The 23,356-nt window shown below is 42.9% G+C and overlaps 1 protein-coding gene and 1 long non-coding RNA gene across 3 annotated transcripts in view; one reads left to right on the plus strand and one right to left on the minus strand.

Moving 5' to 3' along the window:
• LOC113165356 (homeodomain-interacting protein kinase 2) overlaps positions 1–11,533 on the minus strand; it is a 64,536-nt gene extending 53,003 nt beyond the window's left edge. For both annotated transcript variants that reach the window (XM_026364777.1, XM_026364776.1), the window contains exon 1: positions 11,203–11,533. In XM_026364777.1, the coding sequence (XP_026220562.1) occupies positions 11,203–11,221 (19 nt within the window). In that variant the 5' untranslated portion in view covers positions 11,222–11,533. The remainder of the gene's footprint in view (positions 1–11,202) is intronic.
• A 94-nt stretch (positions 11,534–11,627) lies between these two features.
• Positions 11,628–15,052, plus strand: LOC113165357. Its single transcript, XR_003299111.1, has 3 exons — positions 11,628–11,714; positions 12,071–12,252; positions 13,992–15,052. It is a non-coding gene; the product is annotated as an uncharacterized LOC113165357 (long non-coding RNA).
• The last annotated feature ends 8,304 nt before the right edge of the window (positions 15,053–23,356 follow it).

Genomic DNA, 23,356 nt, shown 5'->3' on the forward strand with positions numbered 1-23,356 from the left:
ATAATGCATCAGGCAAGCTCTCAGGGAGATACTGTCAGCCAAGCTGCTGCTCCATCAGCCTTTAACCTGACCACAGTAATTGACTAGTTGGAATCACCTCGCCATTTCACTTTGGTGTCTTACAGAAAGTGGACAAATATCTAGCAAGCATATGGAAAGCCTAAAAGGCAAATGAATGCTGGCTGACGGACATACCCAGGACTTCTCAGCTTGTAAATCAGCAACGTGCCTGCTGTAAATGTGACACTCCCTCAACTCTCCCCTTCCAGGGAGCAGTCGACAGTCAAAGATACAACATGTTGTGTTAGCTGTGAGATAAAATGTTCAGTCAGCACTAGTTCAAATGCACATGCATAAATACGTAAGCGAGGACGCACACGCCCAAGCTATCGCGGGCTTGTCCACATGTGGGTGCACACAGGAGCACTGATACAAAGAGCCCTACACAGCTGATGTAAAATAACCCTCATAAGATCTTTACCTTATAGAGCCTACCTAACCCATCATAACTTACGTAGCTGCAGTTTTAGTGCTAGCATTTCTAATCTAAAATAAAGCTAAGCCCAGGGCAACTGTCAGCAGATAAGGAGGCTGCTATTCATGTTGTAACTGTAGTCATAAAACGGCTGGTGTGTGAAAAACATTTGCCTTGTTTATATTGCCCGGTCAGCCTAACCATGCAATGAACCAAGGCACGGGGTTGAGGAGAGGAGCAGAAGATGAGGAGGAGGACAAAGCGGTGGAGGAGGAGGTGGAGGAGGAGGAGGAGGAGGAACGAGTGGCAGAGCGCTGGAGCTGGATTTCTTATTAATCAAATCACGAGTGTTGCGAGTGTACAAAACACAGCACCCAACTTCTTCCCTGCTGAAAGAAAGAAAGAGAAAGAAAGAAAACGTGTCCAACCGTAAACCAGTGGCACCTGTTGAACTCATGGCTTGACTGTATTACCACTGACATCCACAGTGTGCATCAAGCTGCGCTGCTTTGACTACACTTCCACACAGCGCAGGGCCACGCAGGGGCACAAAACCTGATAAGCAACCGTTCTACAGAATGCTTATCATTTACACACAGTTAGAAACGCCTCGCCACACCACACCACACTTCCTCTTGTGTCATTAGGATCAACAATGACAGATGGACACAATGTATAGTTCTACAAAAAGATCAACAGATGAGAAAGGCAAGCAAGTAGTGCTTGCAGAACCGGCCACTTTAATTTGATATCCAAATGGTCTGATCTCTTTCTGGACAAATAAATATGAACATATTGTCAAAAATGATCAGTCAACCACTACTGTTTCCATTTTGTGTGATCCTTTATCACTTATGTGTGTGGTTTAGTTCTGTGTTGTGAACAGGAACTCCCTTTGTGAAGTTCATAACTGTATTGACTGCACTAATGAGATTAACACATCCACTGTATAAAATGAGTTCTACATATTTACTCTTTGTCTTGGGAACATGATCACTATTTGCAGTCGGAGACTGTAATAACTAAAGGCAAAGACTGAGACGGTTGCGGAGAAGAGATGGCAGTTGGAGAGAGCTCTGTCTTGAACAGAGAGGAGACAGCATCATCACCCCACCCTACCTACCCTGTCCCATGGAACAGACTACCAAACATTGGTTTTGGGTGTGTTCCTGACTCAGGGGTCAAAGTCTGCTGCTACATTAATATCCAACTGAGACAGCTGGAATAATGCCTGTCCTGTGCAACACGTTCACCTCCACTGAGGATGCACCACACACATAACCGTGCATACCCAAATACATACATCTATGTCCCTCTGAGACTCGGTTGCGCCTGTTGGTGCATTGCAGGACTCTCTTTACAGCTTGTCAAAGCTGTATCAGAATGCATGAAGCCACCACCCCAATATACACCCAAACATGCACACACGCCCAGGAGTATTTATGTTGATGCCCCACCCTTTTGAAACCCAGCAATGAACCCCAACAACAGAGGAACCAGTCCAACCTGAACAGGCACCTGGGGACCAATCACACAAAGACACAGGCATCACTTCCTGATATTTTCAAAGCACAGCTACAAGTGGCAATCTAATAGAGACATCTGTCTTTAAAAAGAGAAACCATAAGTTGATAGGAAATATTTTAAACCTGTTAAACTACCAATGTCTAGGTATCCTATTCACGTGAGCTTGAAATCAGGATGTGCAAGGTGTTTTTGTCTGCCAAGTTGTAACATAGTCACAGTCACTATAGGTTTGATAATGATAAGTGCTGATGCCAGTGTACGATGCCCACTTTTTACTGGCTCAGAGACAACAGAGAGAGCTCGTCCTAACCCCACTACATGTGACTGGCCTTCTTCCCCTCTGTGTATCCAAAAACCTCCCTATGCTCTCCCCTATCTAATACGAGCTGCGGATGGTGCACATGCCTCCCCAGGCAACAAGACTGTGTGATATTTCAGTGGGGTGTGTGAAGCTGCTGCTCAGGGCTTATTAAGGCCACAGATGAGACTAATTTAAACTACAGATGCATTTTTCTCCCTGTAAAATGCCTCAACATGCACTCCTGCCTTCATGCTGCAGGTGACTCATCCATATGCATGCTTAATAAATTGTTTTAATCCCTTAATCTCTCTTCATTTTCTTTTTAACCATCTCCTCTTCAATCATCCTGTCTATGTTTTGACAAAGTAAGCAGACTCATTTCGATATATATTCAAATAGCTTTTGAAAGATTATAGCACACACACATTTACCATGACATATGTGTCCTTAATACAAATGGCAGTGTGTCATAAACACGGCTGTTGAGTCCTTCTGGCCACAAAGCTGAGGTAATAAATATGGCTAGCCAACTCAGCCCTCTGAATCTGATTCAGCGTGAAAATCATGGCTTTAGCCGATTATATTTACAGTGTCTTCACAGTCACAAATAGCAGCCAAAAACAGAGAGGAAATGGCTATTCTGACCACCAGTTTAACACCCACATGCTGTGCGGTTGTGTATGGGAAGCACACATTTGGATTGGCTTGATTAAAAGGTAAACAGGTTCAAAAAGAGCAGGACCATTGCTCCTTTTTAACGTGTTGCTTTTACAATTATAGAAATTATGGCAATCTTTGTTTAGTAAATTACTAAAAACAAGATCTATTTACTTTAAAGAAAAAAAAAAACATGCCAGTTAGGCTCTCGGTCTGTGATGTTTCTAAACTCCCAGCTCAGTAGTAGCTGAGAGCACTTTTAACAGATGGAAAAGATGAGCTGTGGGGAGTCAATAAATAATGATTCATCATACTGTAAGATGCTGTACTGTGAATAAAGAGAGAAATGCTTTTAGTCTGTTAGCCTAGCTGAGGTATCTTTTTTTTGTCCAGGCTGTCAAAATGTTGGGATCTCAATGAGGCCTATGTTACTGAAATGGGTGCCACTTGAAAAGCTGCCATGTTTATGCCCGAAATGTCTTTAGGTTGAATGCTTCTGAATGCAGATGTCCTTTCTCACTGAAGCTTAATGAGGTAAAAACAACTGGTCTGGTCTGGAGTGCTCTGTAGCAGTGAGGGAAAGAGAACTGGTCCTCATAGCTAAAGGTCAACTTTTGGCCTTTTTCTGGGCCAGCTTCTCTAAAAGTGAAAGGGGGTGGGGGTGTGTGTGTGGGGGGGGGGGTGAGTGAGAGAGTGTTTGTGTATGTTAGCAGCTGCTGGGCTCTGTCAGGGGAGCGTAGGAGACGGGCGCCTTGCTGCTGGACAGCACTGGTCCCAGATGCAAGAAGAGAGACAGGTTAAAAAGGACGAAGGGTGAAATCACGCCCCCCTCTACTCTGCCACTACCACCTCAGAAAATCCCATTTAGACCAGTGATGCCCCCCCCCGCCCCTCCCAAAACTAACCGGCCCACTCCCTTTAAGCACCCCCTGACCTCTGGCAGTGCCCCTGAGGCCCAGGGGCCCCCAGAAGAACGTATTCAACTCTCTACCCTGGCTTCCTTGCCTCCCTCCCTCCTATTTCTGCCTTACTTTTCCAGTCTCTGTCATTCCCTATCTCACTGCCATTTTCCCTCTCCTTCTCTGTCTCTCAGGCTGAATGGAGGGGTCAGTTCAAAAAGCTGCCAGAGAGAGCTGCAGGCTGGCCATGATGTGCCTGAGGCTTTGAAGTGAGGAGTGGATCTAAAATGTGTGCAGCTTGTTTTTTTTTGTTTTTTTTAATGCTGCAGCACACTTGGACTCAGAAACATAAACAGGTAGCACTACTACTCTCCAATAAGTAGTATAAAAATTAAGCTACACTTAAATGAGAACTGGACTCATTTGGTTCAGAGCACACAAAGTTCCTCAAAGCTGAAAAAACACTGCAGGTTTCTATTATAAATCTACTATAATAAGATAAGAAAGCACTTTGTTACACCATTTATAATAAAATAATGAAAGTATCAAAGGTAGTATACGCTTCTTCAAACCTTGCTGGGGGTCCTAAATATAACAGTTTTTCAATAAAAATGCTCACAGTGCTATTAAGCAACCATAATTACACACTTATGCTGCAACTGAACGTTACTGAATGTCCTCAGAGATGTTCATGCAGCAGTATTTCAGCTGTGAGGAAATATTTCTTACATCTGGGACATTCAGCATTTTCTCATGTCACTACTGGAGCAGTATTAGAGGCACCTCTGAATTGTCTAATCGAATCGGTGACTTTGTTACGTTATCCCTTAAAAGCTCATAAAAGCTTTTACAGCCTTGAGCAGTAACGAAGAAATCATTTTCTCTACATATATGAATATTAAATAGGACCAAGCACCATACTACCACATTTCATCGAGTCTGAAGCTCTTAAAACACCTGAGACATTTCTATCAGTACATTTTGTCATTTCCACCGCCTGCTCCTTTTCATATGTAATGTTTTGGTTTACTGTTGGGTGAAAATGATTTCTTTCACACAGAATATATGATTTCCCAGAGATTCCCTGTTCTGAAACAATTAAGAAAAAAAAAGAAAAACCACTCGAGAGAGAGGAGGTGCGAATATCTTCAACAGTGACCGTCACAGTTTATTTCCATATCTGTGGCTACTGAGATGATGTGTCAACTTCACTGTAGCAGAATAATGACAAATACATAGTAAATAGAGAAAAGACCGAATAAGAAGATGGAAAGTAGAGGATGAAAGTATGTGAGGAAAGAATATGAGAGCAAATATGGCGCACAAAGTGTGCAGAGTCAAAGTAAAAGGCTAAAGCTGCTCATTTCCATGCCTGTTGACTCTTTTGACTACCCCAGTCCTTGTCTGTTGCTGCCTGCTTTCTCTGTTCTATGCCTTTTGCCTCCTGGCTCTGGACAGAAATGGGCTTGAGCGCTCGTCTGAGCTTTGAAGTCCTTTGGTTATCAGCCAAGCGTAGCGCTGTACCTGCAGCCATCTGTGAAGGGGCCGCCAGCAGCCGCCCATCGCTCCACTTCCCTTCCATGACCGAGAGGGGCTGGAGCCAGGAGTGGAAATGGGGCTGGCGGCAGCACTTAGTCCACATTGGATGGCCCGCACATGGTAGAGCCCATAGCTGTGTCTGTGTCACTGAACATGAGAGCATATACCCTAAAACCCTCAACCTCAGTGCCCTAATCTTACTGTGTTATTCAGTCCTCCGCTCATTTTAATATCTGTCTGTAAACACTCTACCTTCCCTGTCCTCACCCTTCATCCCCGTCTCTTTCCCCCAGAAGAGGAGGCAAAACGTGGAGGTTATGAAAGGCTTGATTAAAAACTGCAAACCATTTTTCACTCCACGCTTCGCGTCATATGAGGAGATGTTTAGGATCTTTTTGTTAAATTGAAGTGGCTGAGAGTGCAGTGGTTGCATTCACCATCCATCTGTAGCGCCTTACGTCATCTGTTGTCTTTCGAGGTATATGTGCAACTTTTCTTTACAAGTTTCATGTGTGCCTGTGCAATGTGCCACGTCGAGATGAAAGGCCAATTGAGCCAGTGAGAAAAACAGCCACCACGGCCCTTCCAGAGAGTGCAATGTCAAATAGATTGGCATGGTGGGGACATTATCACAAACAATAGGATTAAGACTTGCAACAATGCAAACCAAAAACAAAACTGGTGGGGTTTTTTTGTTTAGTTTTTTTTTTTTAGTGCCCCATCATATTACTGTGATGGGGTATTAAGAGAAGCAAGGGGGGACTGAGTGGGGCGAGAAGCGATGGGACAGTCTAAAGGCTTCTGGGTGGGGGTTATGATTAGAGAGAACAAAAAACCTACAGTAGCCAGACCTCTTCTCAAACCAGCCTCCAATTACACACACACACACACACACACACACACACACACACACACACACACACATACTACATGGGGGCTTCCAATCTGGCTATCAGGCTGTTGCTTAAGTGTCACATGGGCACCATGTGTGCTGGCCAATGGCCTCTCGGCTTATCAACAAACAGAGTGGGATGGAAGGACAGATAAGAGATAGATGTGGGGGTGGGGCAGGGAAACGTTGGGTGGTTGCTGTGTGTGTGTGTTGGGGGGTTGGGGGGGGGGGGCAGTTGGTGTGGGTTATTGGCGGATGATGAGAGATCGCAAAGTGAGCATGCAATATATGGCATGTGAGCAAAATGCAGATCATGCTCCTGCTGCACTGTGCATTATTATCCGCACATGAAAAATTGTCTTCACACCCTCAGCATATAAAATGCTCTTTATGCTCTAGGAACTCCTGTGTAATTATTGCTTAACAGGCACGAGTTAACAAAAGGCCGTATTCACTGGGAACCTTTGTTTGATCTGCGGGTTCTCATGGCAGATCAAAGCCGTAGAGGTGTCAGAGGTACGGAGGCTCACAACATCGTACTTTTTAACAGATCATCTCATCCTCGGAGCTGTGGAGCAGTTACTACATTACCTACTGTATGTAACCAATGCCCCTGCAGCATAAGTACTGCATACTGCACACAGACAGTTTCATACGCACGCAGACTGAAAACTAGGGGGATGGACGGATTTTTAAAAGCTATAACAATAAGGACAAAACTTTTTTTTCCATCAGAGTGTCTTGTAGATGCAGGCGTCCTGGCACACGGGATGGTTATTTCTTTTGCCACTGCTATACTAAATGCTAAACTTCAGCTAAAGCCACTAGTTGTTACACCTCTAGTCAGAGCTGGAGTCAGCTGTTGCGCACAGGCTGACACCACACAGAGAGCGATGACCGTGAGAATCAGTGAGGGGGGCGTTGGAGGACCCTCGCACATGCATGACAACATGGAAATGCCCTGGGTAAGCAGTTGAAAGGGTTAAGGCTTCATCCCAACCAACCTCACATCCTCTTCGATAAAAGCTAACTACTGTCAGCAACTGATGTGGTCTTCCTCTTCAAGGACCTCAGAGCCCAGCTGTCAGAGTCGTTTTAAATAGATATCGGAAACATATGGCAGAAAAACTAAAACACGAGCCTTACTTACTGAAGAGAAAATCGCAATTGCACAGCCCCTCGCATCTCAATTGAATTTGCTCCACGCACAAAAGAGCCAGAAGAAAAATGCGCTGGGGCACCGGAGGCAGTTTTACTCCGGAGAAATTTGCTGAAAAAAGTATATGAAAAGCTGAGCCCGGTGAAATAGCCAGAAGTATTCTGCTCGTATTCAAGCCTGGGCCTCCTGCGTCTGACTGGCCTCTACTAATCTGTCATTTCAGTTCAGGCTGATGCTCGCCTCCCTCGCTCTGTTTCCAAAAGCCTCAGATCACACCTGTGAACTATTTCGGCACATCAGCGAGCTCATATATTCCCCCTGTCTTGAATGGAGAGCGACACACATACCTCATCTCACATAAAACTCACATTCTATCTTCCTCCAAATCCTCAGCTTCTTCTACTAAATGCTTCAGCAAATCAATAGCACAAAGAACCCACCCTGCACCACCACCCCCCAAACACTGGATTTCACTTCCTTTTCAAAACGGAAGCGTTGAATAATGCAAAAGCCATCCTTGTAAAGACAGCTTATCCATTTTCATAACCCTTTTTGGAGCAAACAGCCTTCCAGACAAGTCATAAGGCGATGCATCAGGTCAACAAACAGATCAAAAGTGGCACTGAGTGAAACTGAAAAACAAGAGATAAACATTCACAATGGCACCTGCAAGGATTTGTGGAGTGATGACTGTTCTTGCCTTTGAGCTATTTAACATCACTCAATCTCCTACCAACTGTTTAGCTATCCTCCCTCCCTAGGCCGTTCTCCTTCTCTGTTCTGGCCAGTGAAGAGATAAACACACCACCCTGCTTGTCATAACAGTCAGGAAAAAAAAAAGGAGACCCTCCTCAGTTCCCCTGACTCCACTGCGGGGTGTGGCCCCGCCATGGCCCCCAAAAGGCCCCCGGGGTTCTTTCCTGCAATTCTAATCAAACTTTAAAAAGCTGCAACCTTGGACTCAAAGCCTGGGTCATGGCCCCGTGAGGAAGATATCAATCAAGCTCCAAACAAGCACGAGGGCAAGAGGGAGGGAGACGGAGAGTTTGCGAGAAAGTCTTGCTCTCTGCGTCCTTTTGTCCTGTCGTGTAGTAACTTAGCCTCAGCGAGGGCACGGAGCATTCACCAAACCACAAGGTAGTTCTAAGTCATATTAACACATCATGGCCATATGGACGGATAAAACATTAATCTGGCTCTGATGCCACAGCACCTGTCACTATCGTCGTCAGCATCATAATCGGTCACACTCTGACTCACGCTCATGTCCGTTTCACCATGAATGAAGCTTCTATTGAATAGTAACGGTTGACCTGTTAAGAGTCACATCTGCAAATGAAGTTGACTTCCTGACCGGTGCCCAGTTCTGCAGCTGTCTAATCCTCTCACAGGGCTGCCCCACAAATGGTCGATGGCACATTCGCACGGGCACATACACATAAAGACATATGCACGTGCGTGCGCGAGCACTTCGCAATGCCAGCATCTCGCCGGGCAAAAAAGGGCAGGCGGGGTTTCGCAGTGACTGAATATTAGGTTTTTCCACAGCTGGGGGCTTCTGGACCTGTTCCGTTCATCAGACATCCATCAAGGTGTCAGTTTGGGTTATGAGACCAGGCTCCCAGGGTGATCAGTCCTCTGCCCTGCCTGCGAGCGGGACTGCCTGATGGCCTTCTGTCTGGGCCAAGAAGGGCCAAAGGCAAACATTCAAGAAGAAGAAGAAGAAAAAAGCGGAACCAACAAGAAAAATACAAGTGGATACAGGTACAGCAACCTTGTTTAAACAAATACTTCTTAATAAATGATCATAAACGTGGATTTTAGCTCTTCTGTAAATAAACATGTCTGCTGCAAAGAGTTTCTCCTCAACAACAACAACTTTTAACTATTAAAGGAAGCAGCTAATCATATAGATTTAAGTTATTAGTTTCTCTGTAGCCAAGGGTGAGTAATCACTATTATAGCTGGTCTCATTCTATGTGAAGGGCCCCCCAAACCTATTTTCCACTGGAGACTTTGGTCATTTCCATGACTGCTCTACATAACAGCCCTCTCTCCAGCACCGAGGAGGACAGGCAAGGTAATTAATTCCCCCCTTTCTTCTCTCTCTCTCTCTCTCTCTCTCTCTTCCCTTCTCCTCCTCTCTGCGGTGGAGGGAAAAGCGAGGGAATGTAATTTACACAATTACCTTTTTGCATAGGAGTCTCATTTCAACTTTCCTTTTCATGTTGTAACACCAGCGTCTCAAGCTCTGCCTCTAAGCTTCAACACCCCTAATGAAAAATCACTACAATATAGCTGCAGGGACAAAGCAGCACTTAGAGAGGAGTTTGTTGCCATGTACTTCTAGATTCCTTATCTTCAGTGGCGCACTATTATACACCCTAAACATTACTATTACAACCCACTTTTTTTGCTTTTAACGTCTCTGTGAGTCAGTTTAAAATGTGTTAAAGTGTTAATAGTTCTTTTTCTTAATGGTCACTGTGAATAAAAGAAGTGGGTTCCCTTTAATGCCAGCAGAGGGACCACAGAGCAAAAAGAAGATGTTAAACACGAGGCTGCTCAAAAATAAATATTGGAAACATCAAGGGCTATTATTTGCTTTGTGCTACTATACAGTTTGCATAAGCTACAGTTTCCTTGTAAAGCCCTGTTTCTTTTGTAAATTCTGCTACAGGCTGTTTGTCTGCTCTATTGTATGTTAAAAGATCATGTCTTCAGCACTTCTGGGTGATCCATTGCTAGATCTGAATTTCATCTTAGTATGACATAGAAGTGCATGCATTTGTGTCATACTGATGTCCATGTTATGTTGTACTATTTAGGAAATTACTATTATTCATGTAGTTGCAGTTGGACCATCAGTCCTCGATCCTGAACGGATGATAATGGGCCGTTTGTGATGTTTTATATTTAGGATATAACCCACCTTGCAACACTGTAAGGCAAACACTTTGTATATTGCACTATTTGAAAAAAAAAAAGAAAAAAAAAACCCTGTATGACAGCCAATAATTTACAGAAGCATGCAGGGGAGCATTCTCTCAATTGGATTAGTCACAGCCACAATGCTGCAGCGATAGCGAATTTTTGTTGTATTAAAGCGTCCCTTTCGTTTCCGGAAGAAAAATCAAATATAAGAATCAGTGCAGCGAAGCAGAGAAACGTCTAAAACACATGCACTTTTCAGATTGATGTAAAAAAAAAAGAAAAAGAAAGAGCATACGCGGAGATGGAAGAATGAGAGCAGGGGGGGCGACACTCTGACCGATCGGTCTCCGACCTTCTTTCATCCCCCCCCCCCCCCCCCCTTCTCCGAGCGCAGCTCTAATTTCTACCAGGAACAAACGTGAGGGACATAAACACAACACCTCCAGGTGTCCGTGCACATGAAGCTGTGCTGCACGTTACAGCACAGCTTTTTGTCTTTGACCTTATTCAGCGGGGTCCGCATCCCCATCAGCGCTGGTTTTACTGGACTGGCACCTCCATCTGAGCATTTACCAACACTGTGAAACTGGGACCACAAACACGGGAGCTGCAGGGGATGGGGGGATCTGACAGCCCGTTTAGAAAAACATGCTGGGAATATATGTTGTGTGATTTGATTTGATTTGATTACAGAGAGAGGAGAGAGGGTGCAACGCATCCCATCGCTCCGTCTCAGCTCGCAATGCAATCGTATCACAGCTGACACGGGAGGCTCGGAGACTGACAAGGAAAACAGCACCTTCACAAAACCCGACTTACCTTCGTATACAGGGGCCATCGGTGCAAGGATTCCTGTTATTCATGGCAAAAAAATAAAGCGAGATGTCTGTTGAAAACTCAGTAAAAATCTGCCATCTTGAAACAGTGATGAGAGAGTCGCCGCGGTCTCCTGCATTACTGGCCCAGTTCATTAGTGAGGAAAATGCTCATAATTCATATCCAGGCGTTTTTCAAACGCAGGCGTCCGACGCGAGGAAAGCGACAGGAGAGATGCCGAGCAGTGGGAAAATCCGAGCCCCGAGTCGTGCTCCTGGAGGGGCTCCTGCCGATGAGCCGCGGTGACAGCTTGTGCTCTCAGCTATTGTGCGACATGTCTGTGGAGTGAGGAGTCTCTGCAAAAGTTGCAGTGGTCAGAGCGCACACAGCGAGTTTGGTGTACAGCGAGGCAATCGAGCGACGATCGAGTCGATGGAGGCGACGAGGAGAAGCGTGTGAGTTCATGACAACATGCTCCAGGGCCGCAGCACTCAACCTCGCTAAAAGACCAAATGGTATGTTGAAACGGAATAAAAAAAGCATTTCAAGAGGAGTTTAAAGAATATGCACATTGTCAGAAAGCAAACAAATAAAAAATATTAACATTTTCACATGATTTAAAATGGAAAAACACACACAACAAATGTTATTAAAACTCTTTTATCTATCTTATATTGCAGTAAATGCGTAAAAAAAAAAACAGATTATGACATGTGATTACAAAAACAAAAACGAGGCAACTTCTTGAATAATGCACAGTTTGTGTCAAACAGTGTGACAAGCAGACAGTCTAATCTAACATGCTACTTAGCGCTGCCTGATGTTTTTTATTTGTTTGTTTGTTTGTTTGTCGACAAAATGCGTGTTTAAGGCTTTGCTATACAGCTGCTTACACAACCCACAGCCATGCACAGTGCACCGGCGTCGGATGGCTCTGCGTGCGCTTGGTCGCGCCTGCGTGGAGCTGGAAGCGCTCCGTCTGTAGCTGCTACGGTGTGATGACGTCATGAGATTTGCACAGAACGAACTGGAGCGGAATCGGATTACACAAATGTGAGTAATCTGTTATTTACCAGCGACCATAAATGTACTCACTGCAAGATGCGCACCGAAATAAACATGTTATAGAGACGTGGGCTGCTGTTGATACAGCAATTATATCATCCTATAGTTCACCACAGACACAACAACTGTACATCGGACTGCATGAATGCATGTGTTTAGCCTTAGAAGTGTTCTCACTGTTGAAGGAAAGAAAACTTACAGTGAAGTAGCATTTGCAACTTCATCAGAAAGTTCCTTTATTTCTCTTGGTAAAACAAAACAATCAGTGCTAATCTGCCTTCTGCAGACACTGACCTGAGCCATTCAGCCCTGCAGAGTTATGCAATTACTCATTCAGTTTAAGTACGTCACACGGCCTGCATCCTGCACACAGGTCACATACAGCTCCTCAAAGTGATGATGTAACTGCAAGAAGTATAGAAAACGAAGGATCACAGGCCCACAGGCGGCGCAGACCTGCATCTGTGTAGCATGGAAACACTAAAACTAAGTGGTACAGTCCTCCTATTAGTAGTGCATTGTTAATTCATGCTACATCCTTAATGAAATGTAAGCTAAAATATTCCTAAAGGAACTCACTGAGAGTAATAGTGAAGGAACAGTTTACCATGTGTGACAAAATAATAAGTAGGAGCCTATTATATGGTATAAAGTACACAAGGACCCCAACATATGTTCAGTATTAGTCAGTAAGGGAATGTGCTAAGTGCCAGTCATGCAAACAGTTCTTAATGGCTGGCTCCACAGCAGGGAACGGCCAGGTGCCACTCTTCTCTATCACAAGGAAGTGTGTGTGTGGTATTAAGGCATTTAACCACTATAGGACCCCCCCCCAAACACACACACACACACACACACACACACACACGGAAAAAAATGAAACAAAAGTCAACACTCCTGTTTCCTGTGCATCTGAGCAGAAACACTGCATTTATTGTGTATGACCAAAGAAATGCTGTAGCCATAGCACCTCCCATAGGCCTTTCAGCCAAATTATAAAAATGACCAAACGGAGCAGTGAGACTTGCCACTCTTTTCTTCTCCCATTTTCTAAAAATCAAATTATCAAAATTAATGAAATAATAATAATAATATTTACTTACTACTATTACTACCACACACCATGGTGCACAGACTAACACAGTTAGATTGAATTATTTAAGCTTCCCTTTTGGATATCAAAATCAAAAACACAGTCTAAATGTACTTTCCAGTTATTCATTGCATTGCAAAACTCAGTTGATTCTCTGAAAAAGTGCACACTGGGCCAAAGTTGAACCAGAGTATAACTTTGCAAAATATATTTCTCAACAGTTAGGGAAACAACTTAAAAGTTGTGTTTCACTTTCCACTTCCTAACAAATGTTTTATTTGAAACTGGCTACTCCTATAAAATAATTCGGATTGTTCTGATCTCAAACCTGCAACTCAACAACAACAACAACAACAACAACAAAAAGGTTTAACTGTACAATGTTACTATAACAGAAAGAAATGATGGTTCTAACCACAATATCCCAGATATACAATTGAAAGAATGAATTGCAAATATTGCATCAACAATTTGCACAACGGCTACTCAGCCTTGTTTTGTTAAGGTGATAAAAAAAAAAGTCCCAACAGAGTGGTCATGCCGGACAGATGATGAAACGCTGAACAAACGTACTGATAGACAGACAGATGGTCTGAGACAATTATGCCGGATTAATGCATCTCCCCTCCCCCAGGTTCATCACAGAAGCCATTTCTGACTCAGCGGCCAGATCTACAAATCCCAGAGAGTGACAATTACAGACAAGTTGATGGAGCATACGGATATATCCTGTTCCACATCAAATCAAGCAGATTCAAATTTATACAAGGATGGAGATGGCTGTTCAGAGATGTTGAGAATATTCTTATTTTTATTATTATTATTAACAGATAGACAGCAATATTACTATCAGCAGTGCAGGATGTGCATCTCTACAGGTGAAGTGCATTCACATTTCCATATTAGTTATTACTCTGTTATAGACTTCTGTTCTGCTAAAGGAAGTCCTTGGTCGATTCCTGGAAACTTGCAAACTTTGAAGCTCTGTCTTCAGAGCTCTGTCTCTGTGACAGATCAACAAAAATGTTTGCGCTGCGGCTCAGCACATCTATGTGACACCCCTGAAAAGAAGAGGAACAAACTGCAGAATAGTACTATACACAGAAGCATGGCTCTCTGAACATTAATCCCTAAATGCTTCTTTGTTTTCAAGCCTCTTTGGTTTAATAATGTAACAACACAAACAAATAAATGCATGTTTTCAGCAGTTATTACATAGGGTTTAATTGAGTAATTGAACACAAAATGATAAACATGATAATTGTATACAGCTTGCAGGGTTCAAATATCCAAGCAACAGGAGCAACAGTGCAAAACTGTATTTTCAGGTCAGCTGCAACAACAGCCTCCTGCTAAGATTTGTTTTCAGTGTCTGTTACACAAGACCATATTCTCGGAGTGATTAAGGACTATAAACTGTTATTAAATGTGAAAAACATGGAACATACACAGCAGACACAATTAAAACTACTGTAATTATAGAGATTTACAGCGTGTATTTACTCACTTGTGAGTATTACTAAGTACTGATGCTCCTGTTTTTGTGTTGACACAGGACCGAGTGCAGCCTGCAGAGTTAGAGGACACAAATATTTTGCCTCACGGCCTGAGATAAACACAAGTCAGGCCTGGTTTTAGCGATGTCGTGTCAAAGGTACGTTATGTATACATAAAGACAGCCTGACCTTTCATATGACTTCAGACACGATATGAAAATAAATTGCGTGCGTACTGTACTCATAGAGAGGCAGAAGTAAAATCATAAAGTATATGTAGCATATTTCAACTCTGTTATTATACAGCTATTGAATTATACGTATGTTTTATATAGAGTAGGCCACCACTCATTCATTATCCTCTATTGCCTGGTCTGACTTTGGGTATCCGCTTCAAACTGAGTCACGTAGGTAACTGTATATAAATACACTTTCCCATCGCTCATTTGGGCTGCACGTGCACGCCTTTAAAAATTAATTTCAAGACAAGGAGCCCAAGCGTTGTTCTTGTCGCTCTGCCCTTTCTGTGTTAGTGGAAAACATGTTCAGTTGTTACTGACCTCTAACCTCTTGTATAGCACCGAAATAGCCTCTGTGCTGATTTAGACTCTGAACTGCTGTGACTCTCCACTGTTTAGTCCCACAGGTCTAATTATTATTTTACACGTATTGGTATCAGGGTAGTTTGCTGGTTGACTGACGTTGATGATGTCATTGATTTTTAAATGGATCTGACCATGGGAAAAATTGGGAAACTTAAGATTAGTGCGAGAGAAAGACAAACATGATTGAATTCCTGTTGTGGACAGTGGGCCAACCAGTTTGTCATACGACATCAGAGTCTGATAGCGTTATTTCTTAAAGGGCAACTTCACCAATTTTTAAATTCTTTTCCATGGTTCTCAATCAAATAATACAGTTTTATGAATGTTATTTAAATTCCCTCTACTTTCTCTGTATTAAAATAACTCTCTGTGTCTTGCTGAAAAGCCCACAGATGATCCAGATTGTTATAACAATATAAACTGAAATATTCCTCCATATGACATCATTTGGAGGAGTTTGTGGTCTTGATGTATATGATGTAATCTGATTCAGATGATACTTTAATACAATTAAACTAAATAAGTATATAAACTAAACCTACATAAATTATTTTAGAGTAGTTAACTTGTAATTGTGATTAAACCAATACCACTTACAGTATTTGATTATTCACTAGACACCTATTTGTCTTCTGAAAACACTTATCTGGGAATATATAGGGGAAATACATAGCAGTGAATATGAATGACAGTTGTCCACTAAAGTTTTCTTCAGTTTTATTTTGTGCACAAGCTGGTTTGTGGTTATTTTCATTTGTATGTTTGAGTGTGGTTTCTTTCCTGCTTGTGAGACTTCGGTGGTTTATGAGACATCTCAGCAGAGTAAACAGAATTCAAATTCATCCGACAATGATTTTGGCTTTGACTACCTTTTTGATTGAGCTATGGTATTTCTTTAAGAGCAAACAAGCCTCATAAATTAAAACCCAAAGCTGTAAATGATTATCCCATATGCTCAACACGCACCAGTGCATGCAGTTGTGACTTCAACAACCAAGCAATTTGTCATAAAATCTAGAGCACGCTGCATAGCTTTGCTTTCTCTTTTCTAATTTATTTCTTAGTGTTCAGCACTATGTTTCTCGAAATGTTCTTTTTGTGTGTTGCAATGTCCTGTCTCGTGTCCGCTTGTGCCTCCTTAATGCTGCTCGTTGGATATTCCTGAGAGGTTTATCATTGACATGATGTTACTGAGGATGGGACTCTGGGTCACAGTGGAGGGGAAGGGTGAGAGCTCTACCAGGCTTCAGACAAAGCTGCTGGAACAAATAATTGACAGGTTGCCTTGGAAACCGACCAACTAATCTGCATGAGACAAATCAGCCTCAGTCCGAGGAGATGTAGCCTACACTTAAAGAAAGTGGCATTTACTGTCTTCATTTCTAGTGCAGAGAGGCTGCTGGTTAAATATGGTACTAGGTACTGCTACTAGTCTTCTAATATATATACAAATAAAGTGGTTGAGTCTTTAAAACAATGGGTACAGTCATGTTGAAAAAAAACATCTTGAAAACTTGAGTGTGTGTCTGAGGGGTGTTTCTTCCATCATGGAGGCTGTAATTGATTGCTAAATTTGTTCCATGTCAAGGGCAGTGGGTTGCCCGAGTCAATCAAACTCATCCTTCTGGAGCCTTCTACCAGTGAGTAAATATGTCCAGCCTGACTACGCCTGCTGAGATCAGATAAAGCCGACTCCTGCTATTTTGTTGATCCGGCTTGTTCTTCTAAGGGACATTGTTGATATGGCACAGTTTAAATTGCCAATTGACATCACTTTCACTAATGGGCTGTGATCCAGGATGGTCAGAGCAGGACAAATATCCTGCTCTGTGAAGCCAAGCAGCTTTATTTCACATGATTCACACAGTCACATGTGTTTTGTCAGTTGTTCGATGAGTCAACAGCTTGATCAGCAACACGACTATCGAAGACCATACAAAGCATTAATATGTTTCACATTTAAGCACAAATTGTTCCTCTAAACACATTTTTTTCTACACGCAAACAGTCATGTCCTGTTTTTTTTTGCGGCGACTATGTGGCAAAACATGAATAATGCTGTGGACGCGAGTTTAGGTCCCACTCAGTGGAGGGAAAAATAACAGCGACTCCCCTGTTTGATCAACAGGAGGAGACGAGTATGTGTTTGCAGACATATTACTGTAAGCCCAGCATACACAACGTCTAACATACGAGTTAGAAGTGGCTCGTGGGCTGATGTTTACAGACTGCTGTTTAACATGTTGATTTAATGTATACTGTAACGTTCAGGTGAAACTAGTGGAGCATTTCACTGAGTCACTGATACACTATAGGTGTGTCCACTCATCAAGGAGAGTTTGAGGTACCCTTAAAATGTTCCAATGATCATACACAAACATTAAAATTCATTGTCTCAAGGTTGATGCTGCAGGCGCTCGGGCCATCGCTCAACTTTACTGTGCTGTCACTGAAACGCCACACAAGTCCGGAAAAAGTGCAGACGCAACATACCGACGTGCCATCGGCGACATATTTGAGCTGTACACAGTATATATTTACTGTGCAAAGTCTGTGGACACTTTGTGTTTGTTCAACTCTGTTTTACAATGTTCTCGTTTTGACTCCTGAAATTGAAATCCAACCACAGGTTTCATGTCAGACAGGGCCTGCAAGGGGATTTTGGAAATGTAAGTCTTATTTACTTATGTCTACCAGCAGTACTAGTGTAATGAATATAAACCGACCAAAACCAACGGCACCGCATCTGAATGTGACTGAGAGAGGTTTCTACACACATCAGCCAGGATTAGCACGAGCTCCAATGTGGCATGATTGATGGCACAACTGAAAAGGGAGAAAGAAGCGAGTGCGGCACCTCTCTCATGCTCTTATTCTTTCACTTTGAGTGCTGTTTAGTGCTACAACAAGCCATATTTGCAAGCAGAGAGCCTGCTGTGTCTGCTGTACCTTAAAGAGACACACCGAGTTTCAGCTCCTCTATTGTGGCATGAACATTAACCACTTAAGATGTAGCACTTACCAACTTACGCTACTACTAAAAGTGGCGTTTTTATTTCCATTTCACGCTGTTATTATGTGTGCTTCACACATAGATGTTGGCATATTTACACACACACTGAACATACATAGAAAGATAGAGAAAAAAGAGAGAAACTGTGTGTAGAACATGTAAATTCTTGTTTATTGGTGAAGCTGCAGCTGCTGTGGGTGCAATGTAACCTGCTATCAATTTGAATGACAACTTACATGCTATCAAACTCAGATAATGTACACATAAACTTCCATTGCATGAAACCACTATGTATGAAACCAGCTGTGCCCCACAGATTAGAAATGACAGGGTTCAGGGAAGTCGAAGTCCAAAGACAAATAAAGAATTACGCCCACACTTTCAGCTTCACTCCTCAGCAAAACAAACTAAACGCTGTGTCCTTGAAACGCAGCCTGTCGGTGGTTTCTCAAGTGCTGTAGGCCTGTGCACCTCCGTCTCTTTCCCATCTAACACACTCAACAGCACAAACCGTGCACGCTGAGGGAAATCAAGAAAGCCTCCTTCGTTTTCACAGAAAGAATGTCTCTCTCCTCTTCCATTCGCTTGAGATGAACGCTGTCACGGTTTCCATGCCAAAGCCGTCAAAGAGCGTTAATGATCATTATCTCAAAATGGCTTAAATGCTCCGCTAAAGCAGTTTAACACACACACACACACACACATGCACACACACACACACACACACACACACACACAGAGACTGAGGCCTTTTTTTTTTTTTTTTGCAGCAACAGGAAAACATTTCCTCCCCCCTGGGGCCCTGGGTTGAGCAGTCCAGAGTGTGGCAGGCAGACTGGGTTTCACACTCCTCTGCTGGGGAGGGTTGAACCTCTGGTGAACTCTCCGGTGCTGATGGCAGAGCAGTGACTACATGACTGATTGACTGACCCCACCTCTTGCAGCCTCCAACGGTCCCGGCCAGGTTTAGCTGCTGGCTTCAGCTCAAATGTCTGACTTGGAGATCACAGGTTAGAGTGACACCTGCTGGAATCAGCATAAAAATGATACAGCATATTGGTTTTGTGGTTCACAGCTCTTTAAGTCTAACCACTAAAACGCTAATGTGAGATTCGAAAGTTAGGATGAAGCTCTTCTTGCAGTAGTCAGATAATAAATAAAATAGAACAAGCAACACATCTTTTTTTAACTAGGAGAGAGACATTTGTTAGGCTGCAAATAGAAAAGGGTGCAAGCTTTAGCAGCTCAGTGCAGTGTATAGATTGTCCAGCATGCCACACATGTGTCTTCCCACACAGAGTCCTTATAATTAGGAAACCGATAGCATGATGAATGGTGTATGAAATGCAATGCCCCGTGGCACAGTGACTACCACGGTAATCCCTCTCCTCTCCTGTCTTGTAAAATGTTCTAATGGTAGCTCTCCAGCACACAGTGTAACTAAAGCAGGGTCCATTCAGATTTGCGAGTGGAACCGATGACATACTCTCAGATGATCTCACGACTAGCAAGCTTTAAACTGTACTGCTGATCCAAACGGCTCCTCTTGCTCATGGACAGACTGACTCACGGGTCATGAAGACAAAGATGATCTCTTTTTTTTGTTTTCTTGCTTTTTTGGTTTTAAAAAGTGGCAACAGGAAATACCGCTGTCACGAAGGTGAGTAGTGCCAGAGGAAGTTTAGCTGAGATCTTCTGCAAACTGCACGACTAAATGTCATTATGATTGAACTACAGAATTGGACATGACCAATGCACAGGAGGCCTTTTCCTGTGTTTTTTTTCCAGAGGGCAGATAGGATGCTTATCCTACTGGGAACAAGGAGTTGGATGCCTCCACAGTCCACGGTGGTGATAAAGTTCTCAGTGTCCTGTCCAGATTGCTCAGGAATGTTGGAGCGGCGCTTAGTGATCCATATGTTCTTTTCCACATGGCGCAGCTATCTGGGTTCTTCAGATCGCATCCAAACCAATGTGTTTCATTAGAGCTGGCTGTACATGCTGCCTGTGGGGGATTAGGTCTATAAATCACAGCTGAGTTACTTATTGAAATCAGCGGCGGACTTGTGCAGAGAGATTCCCCTGCAAATCTGAATTGACTGACTGCTGACGTGAGTAGTTGCACAATTTTGTCCACCACTCCGCAGCAGGGCTTAATTGATGGGGACAGTGGTTCGTTACAGGATGTTTGTTTCAAACCGCGCTCTCTCTCTCTCTCTCTCTCTCTCTCTCTCTCTCTCTATTTCTGTCATGTGTGAAATGGACACGAAGGGTCCAGAGGACACGAACGTGCGCCATTACAAAAATGAAAAGCAGATCATCCACACTCTAATGCAATTCAAATGGCATTTGCTCACCAGTGGCAATAAGGAAGTGTCACTTGCATTAAAGAGCCACATTAAATCATAGCAGATACTCAGAGGTAGCTTTGTTAAAGTGTTTAGCAAGCATAGGGAAGTTATTATAAAAACTAAAATAAATGGTATTGAACTGTAACTAACTAACTTTGATATTTACAGTATATTGGAATTTGCTGATTTACATGGTAGTTTAATTTGTTCCTTTAAATTTCAAATCACACTTTACTTTGTTACCATTAGGCTGGGATCAACATTTTAACTATAAATCAATTATCGTATTAGGGAAATATGCTTTTTAGCAAACAGTAGTAGTCTATATAAAGGCTAATGTAAAATGTATCTCTGAAAACACTACAGATAATTCACGTCTTTCCCTGTGTGGCACCAACAGTGGAGTTTAAAGCTAGGCTACTGATCAGGGTTCCCACAAAATAATGGTTAAATAATAAAAACGTCAATGACGCTGGATGGCCATGCACAGCCAGAGGCAATCAACCTTCACTGTAGTTTGTGGCTGGCACTCAAAATTATCACTAATGCAGTGCAGTAATTGTAGGAAGCAGGGCTGCAACAACAAAGACAAACATTCTGCTTTGTGTTAAAGGCTTCGCACAATTACTGGGCTGATAATCAGGGATCTTTTTAGAAAAATAGAGAAACCTTGAGTACTACTAATTATTCCCTTTACTTTGCACTTCAAGTATCTTTCTAATTTTTTATATATATTTTTGTTTTTTACAGTTTGTGAGTACAGCACAAGACCAAATGCAACAGAGCACCAATGTAAAAAAAGTTACATACAAAAAGAAATAATAGTGTGTGATTGCTTAGGAGACAATTGCATCATAAACTATTGTTCTCGAACTAGTAAAGGAAGTGAAGGCTTCACCTCTCAACCTAGGTAAATGTCTCTTGTTTATATAATGTGGTTTTTACGGTTAGTTTGATTCTATAATAATCACGCATTTAAAACAGTATGAGAGTGCTGTAAGATGTGCTACTGGTTTTACTCTACTCTGTACTCTGGTCCAACAAACACACTAGAGAGCACAGTCACATTCACATTAGTACTAAACATAACATAGCATCTGCAGTTTTGTTATGTGGCGCAGTTGGGAGGAGACAGGAAACAAACTGTTACACACCTTAACTCCTATTATAATAGCTCCTATTTTTAATCCTGTTCCAAGACACTTTTGAACATCTAATTAAACAAAAACTTTTGGAGATTTTTTTTTCTTTCTTAGAACAGCGTCTGTTCACCTCGTGTCTAAAATTATTCCTCCGCTTCTGCGCACACATGTGAGTGCATCTGTGCAGCCGTGGAGGAAGTGGAGCTGCTCTCCTACAGCCTCAGTAATTGATTGACTGATTGATTGAATCAGGATTTTTTTTTTTTTTTTTTGCTCATAAAGGATGAAGGTCTGACTAAAGAGTCAGTGGCTTCTGCTTAGGTGTCAAACAGCTGTGCATCACACAGCAAGTGCTTGTTGATTATTTAGAGCTCAGTGGATGGCTCCTCTGTGTCAAACCATCATATTGTTCATCATTCAGTAGCGCAGCCTTATAAACCAATAAAACTGTAACTAACTCACATGCTTTTTTTTTTAGCAGCATAAAGGTGTAATGGCAATAATAAGTCTTTATAAACAGCCACACCTGATGTGGTGAAATGGTAAAGTGAATCTGTAAAGAACAGTCTCACCTGACAGAAAACAGCCTATTAACAGCTCACACTATTCCTGTCATTCTCCATCCGTCTCTCTAAACATGTCTCTTATCTGACAACATTCAGCATGTCAGAACATGAGACACTCAGAGCTTCCTAGCAACAGGAAGAGGGTCTGCCCCCCTCAGAGAAGCTCCTGTTAATCTCCAGCCTCGTCCCTGCCTTTATGACCGCATTGACGTCAAAGGCCGGACCTCTGTTATTGTTTCTCGAGGATTGAAGTGGCTCAGATGTGGGATTCACACCAGCGTCGCGCTTCCTGTTGAAGTCTAGAATAGCTGTCCTCTCACTCAGACTGGCAGAGATCGTTAAAGTCACCTACAGAGAGGGCCGGCTCCGTGACAAGAAACCCGGCCATCCGGGGTGGGGGGAGTGAGAGGGAGGGTAGGTGGGGTGGGGGGGTTAGGCTGTAAATAACAACGCTGCTGCTGTTGTTGTTGAGGTGGACGATGTGCCCTGTGGGGGAGACAATGGCAAGAGCACTGGACATGGCACAGGTAGGGGGGATCCATGTGCCTCGCAGCAGGTGGAAGGACTATGGATTAGGGGTCACATGCAATTATTTTGTTGCCATAGGAAGGTAGAAATGCATCTTTTCCCAGAGCACACCTGCAGATGACACGTTTGCCCCTCGGTGAACAGTGTGTCTGAAATAAGACTAATAAATAAATAAATCCTAAACATGATCTTGTTCTCGTTTCTCCACTTCTCCTCTTCTGTTGTACCTCTCTCTCTCTGTCCACTCCTCCCTTCTTCACTGTGCTTTGTCATCTGTCTTCTTCCTTTTAGAGGAGAA

Source organism: Anabas testudineus, chromosome 6 (genome assembly GCF_900324465.2).
Source record: "Anabas testudineus chromosome 6, fAnaTes1.2, whole genome shotgun sequence".
Taxonomy (NCBI): Eukaryota; Metazoa; Chordata; class Actinopteri; order Anabantiformes; family Anabantidae; genus Anabas; species Anabas testudineus.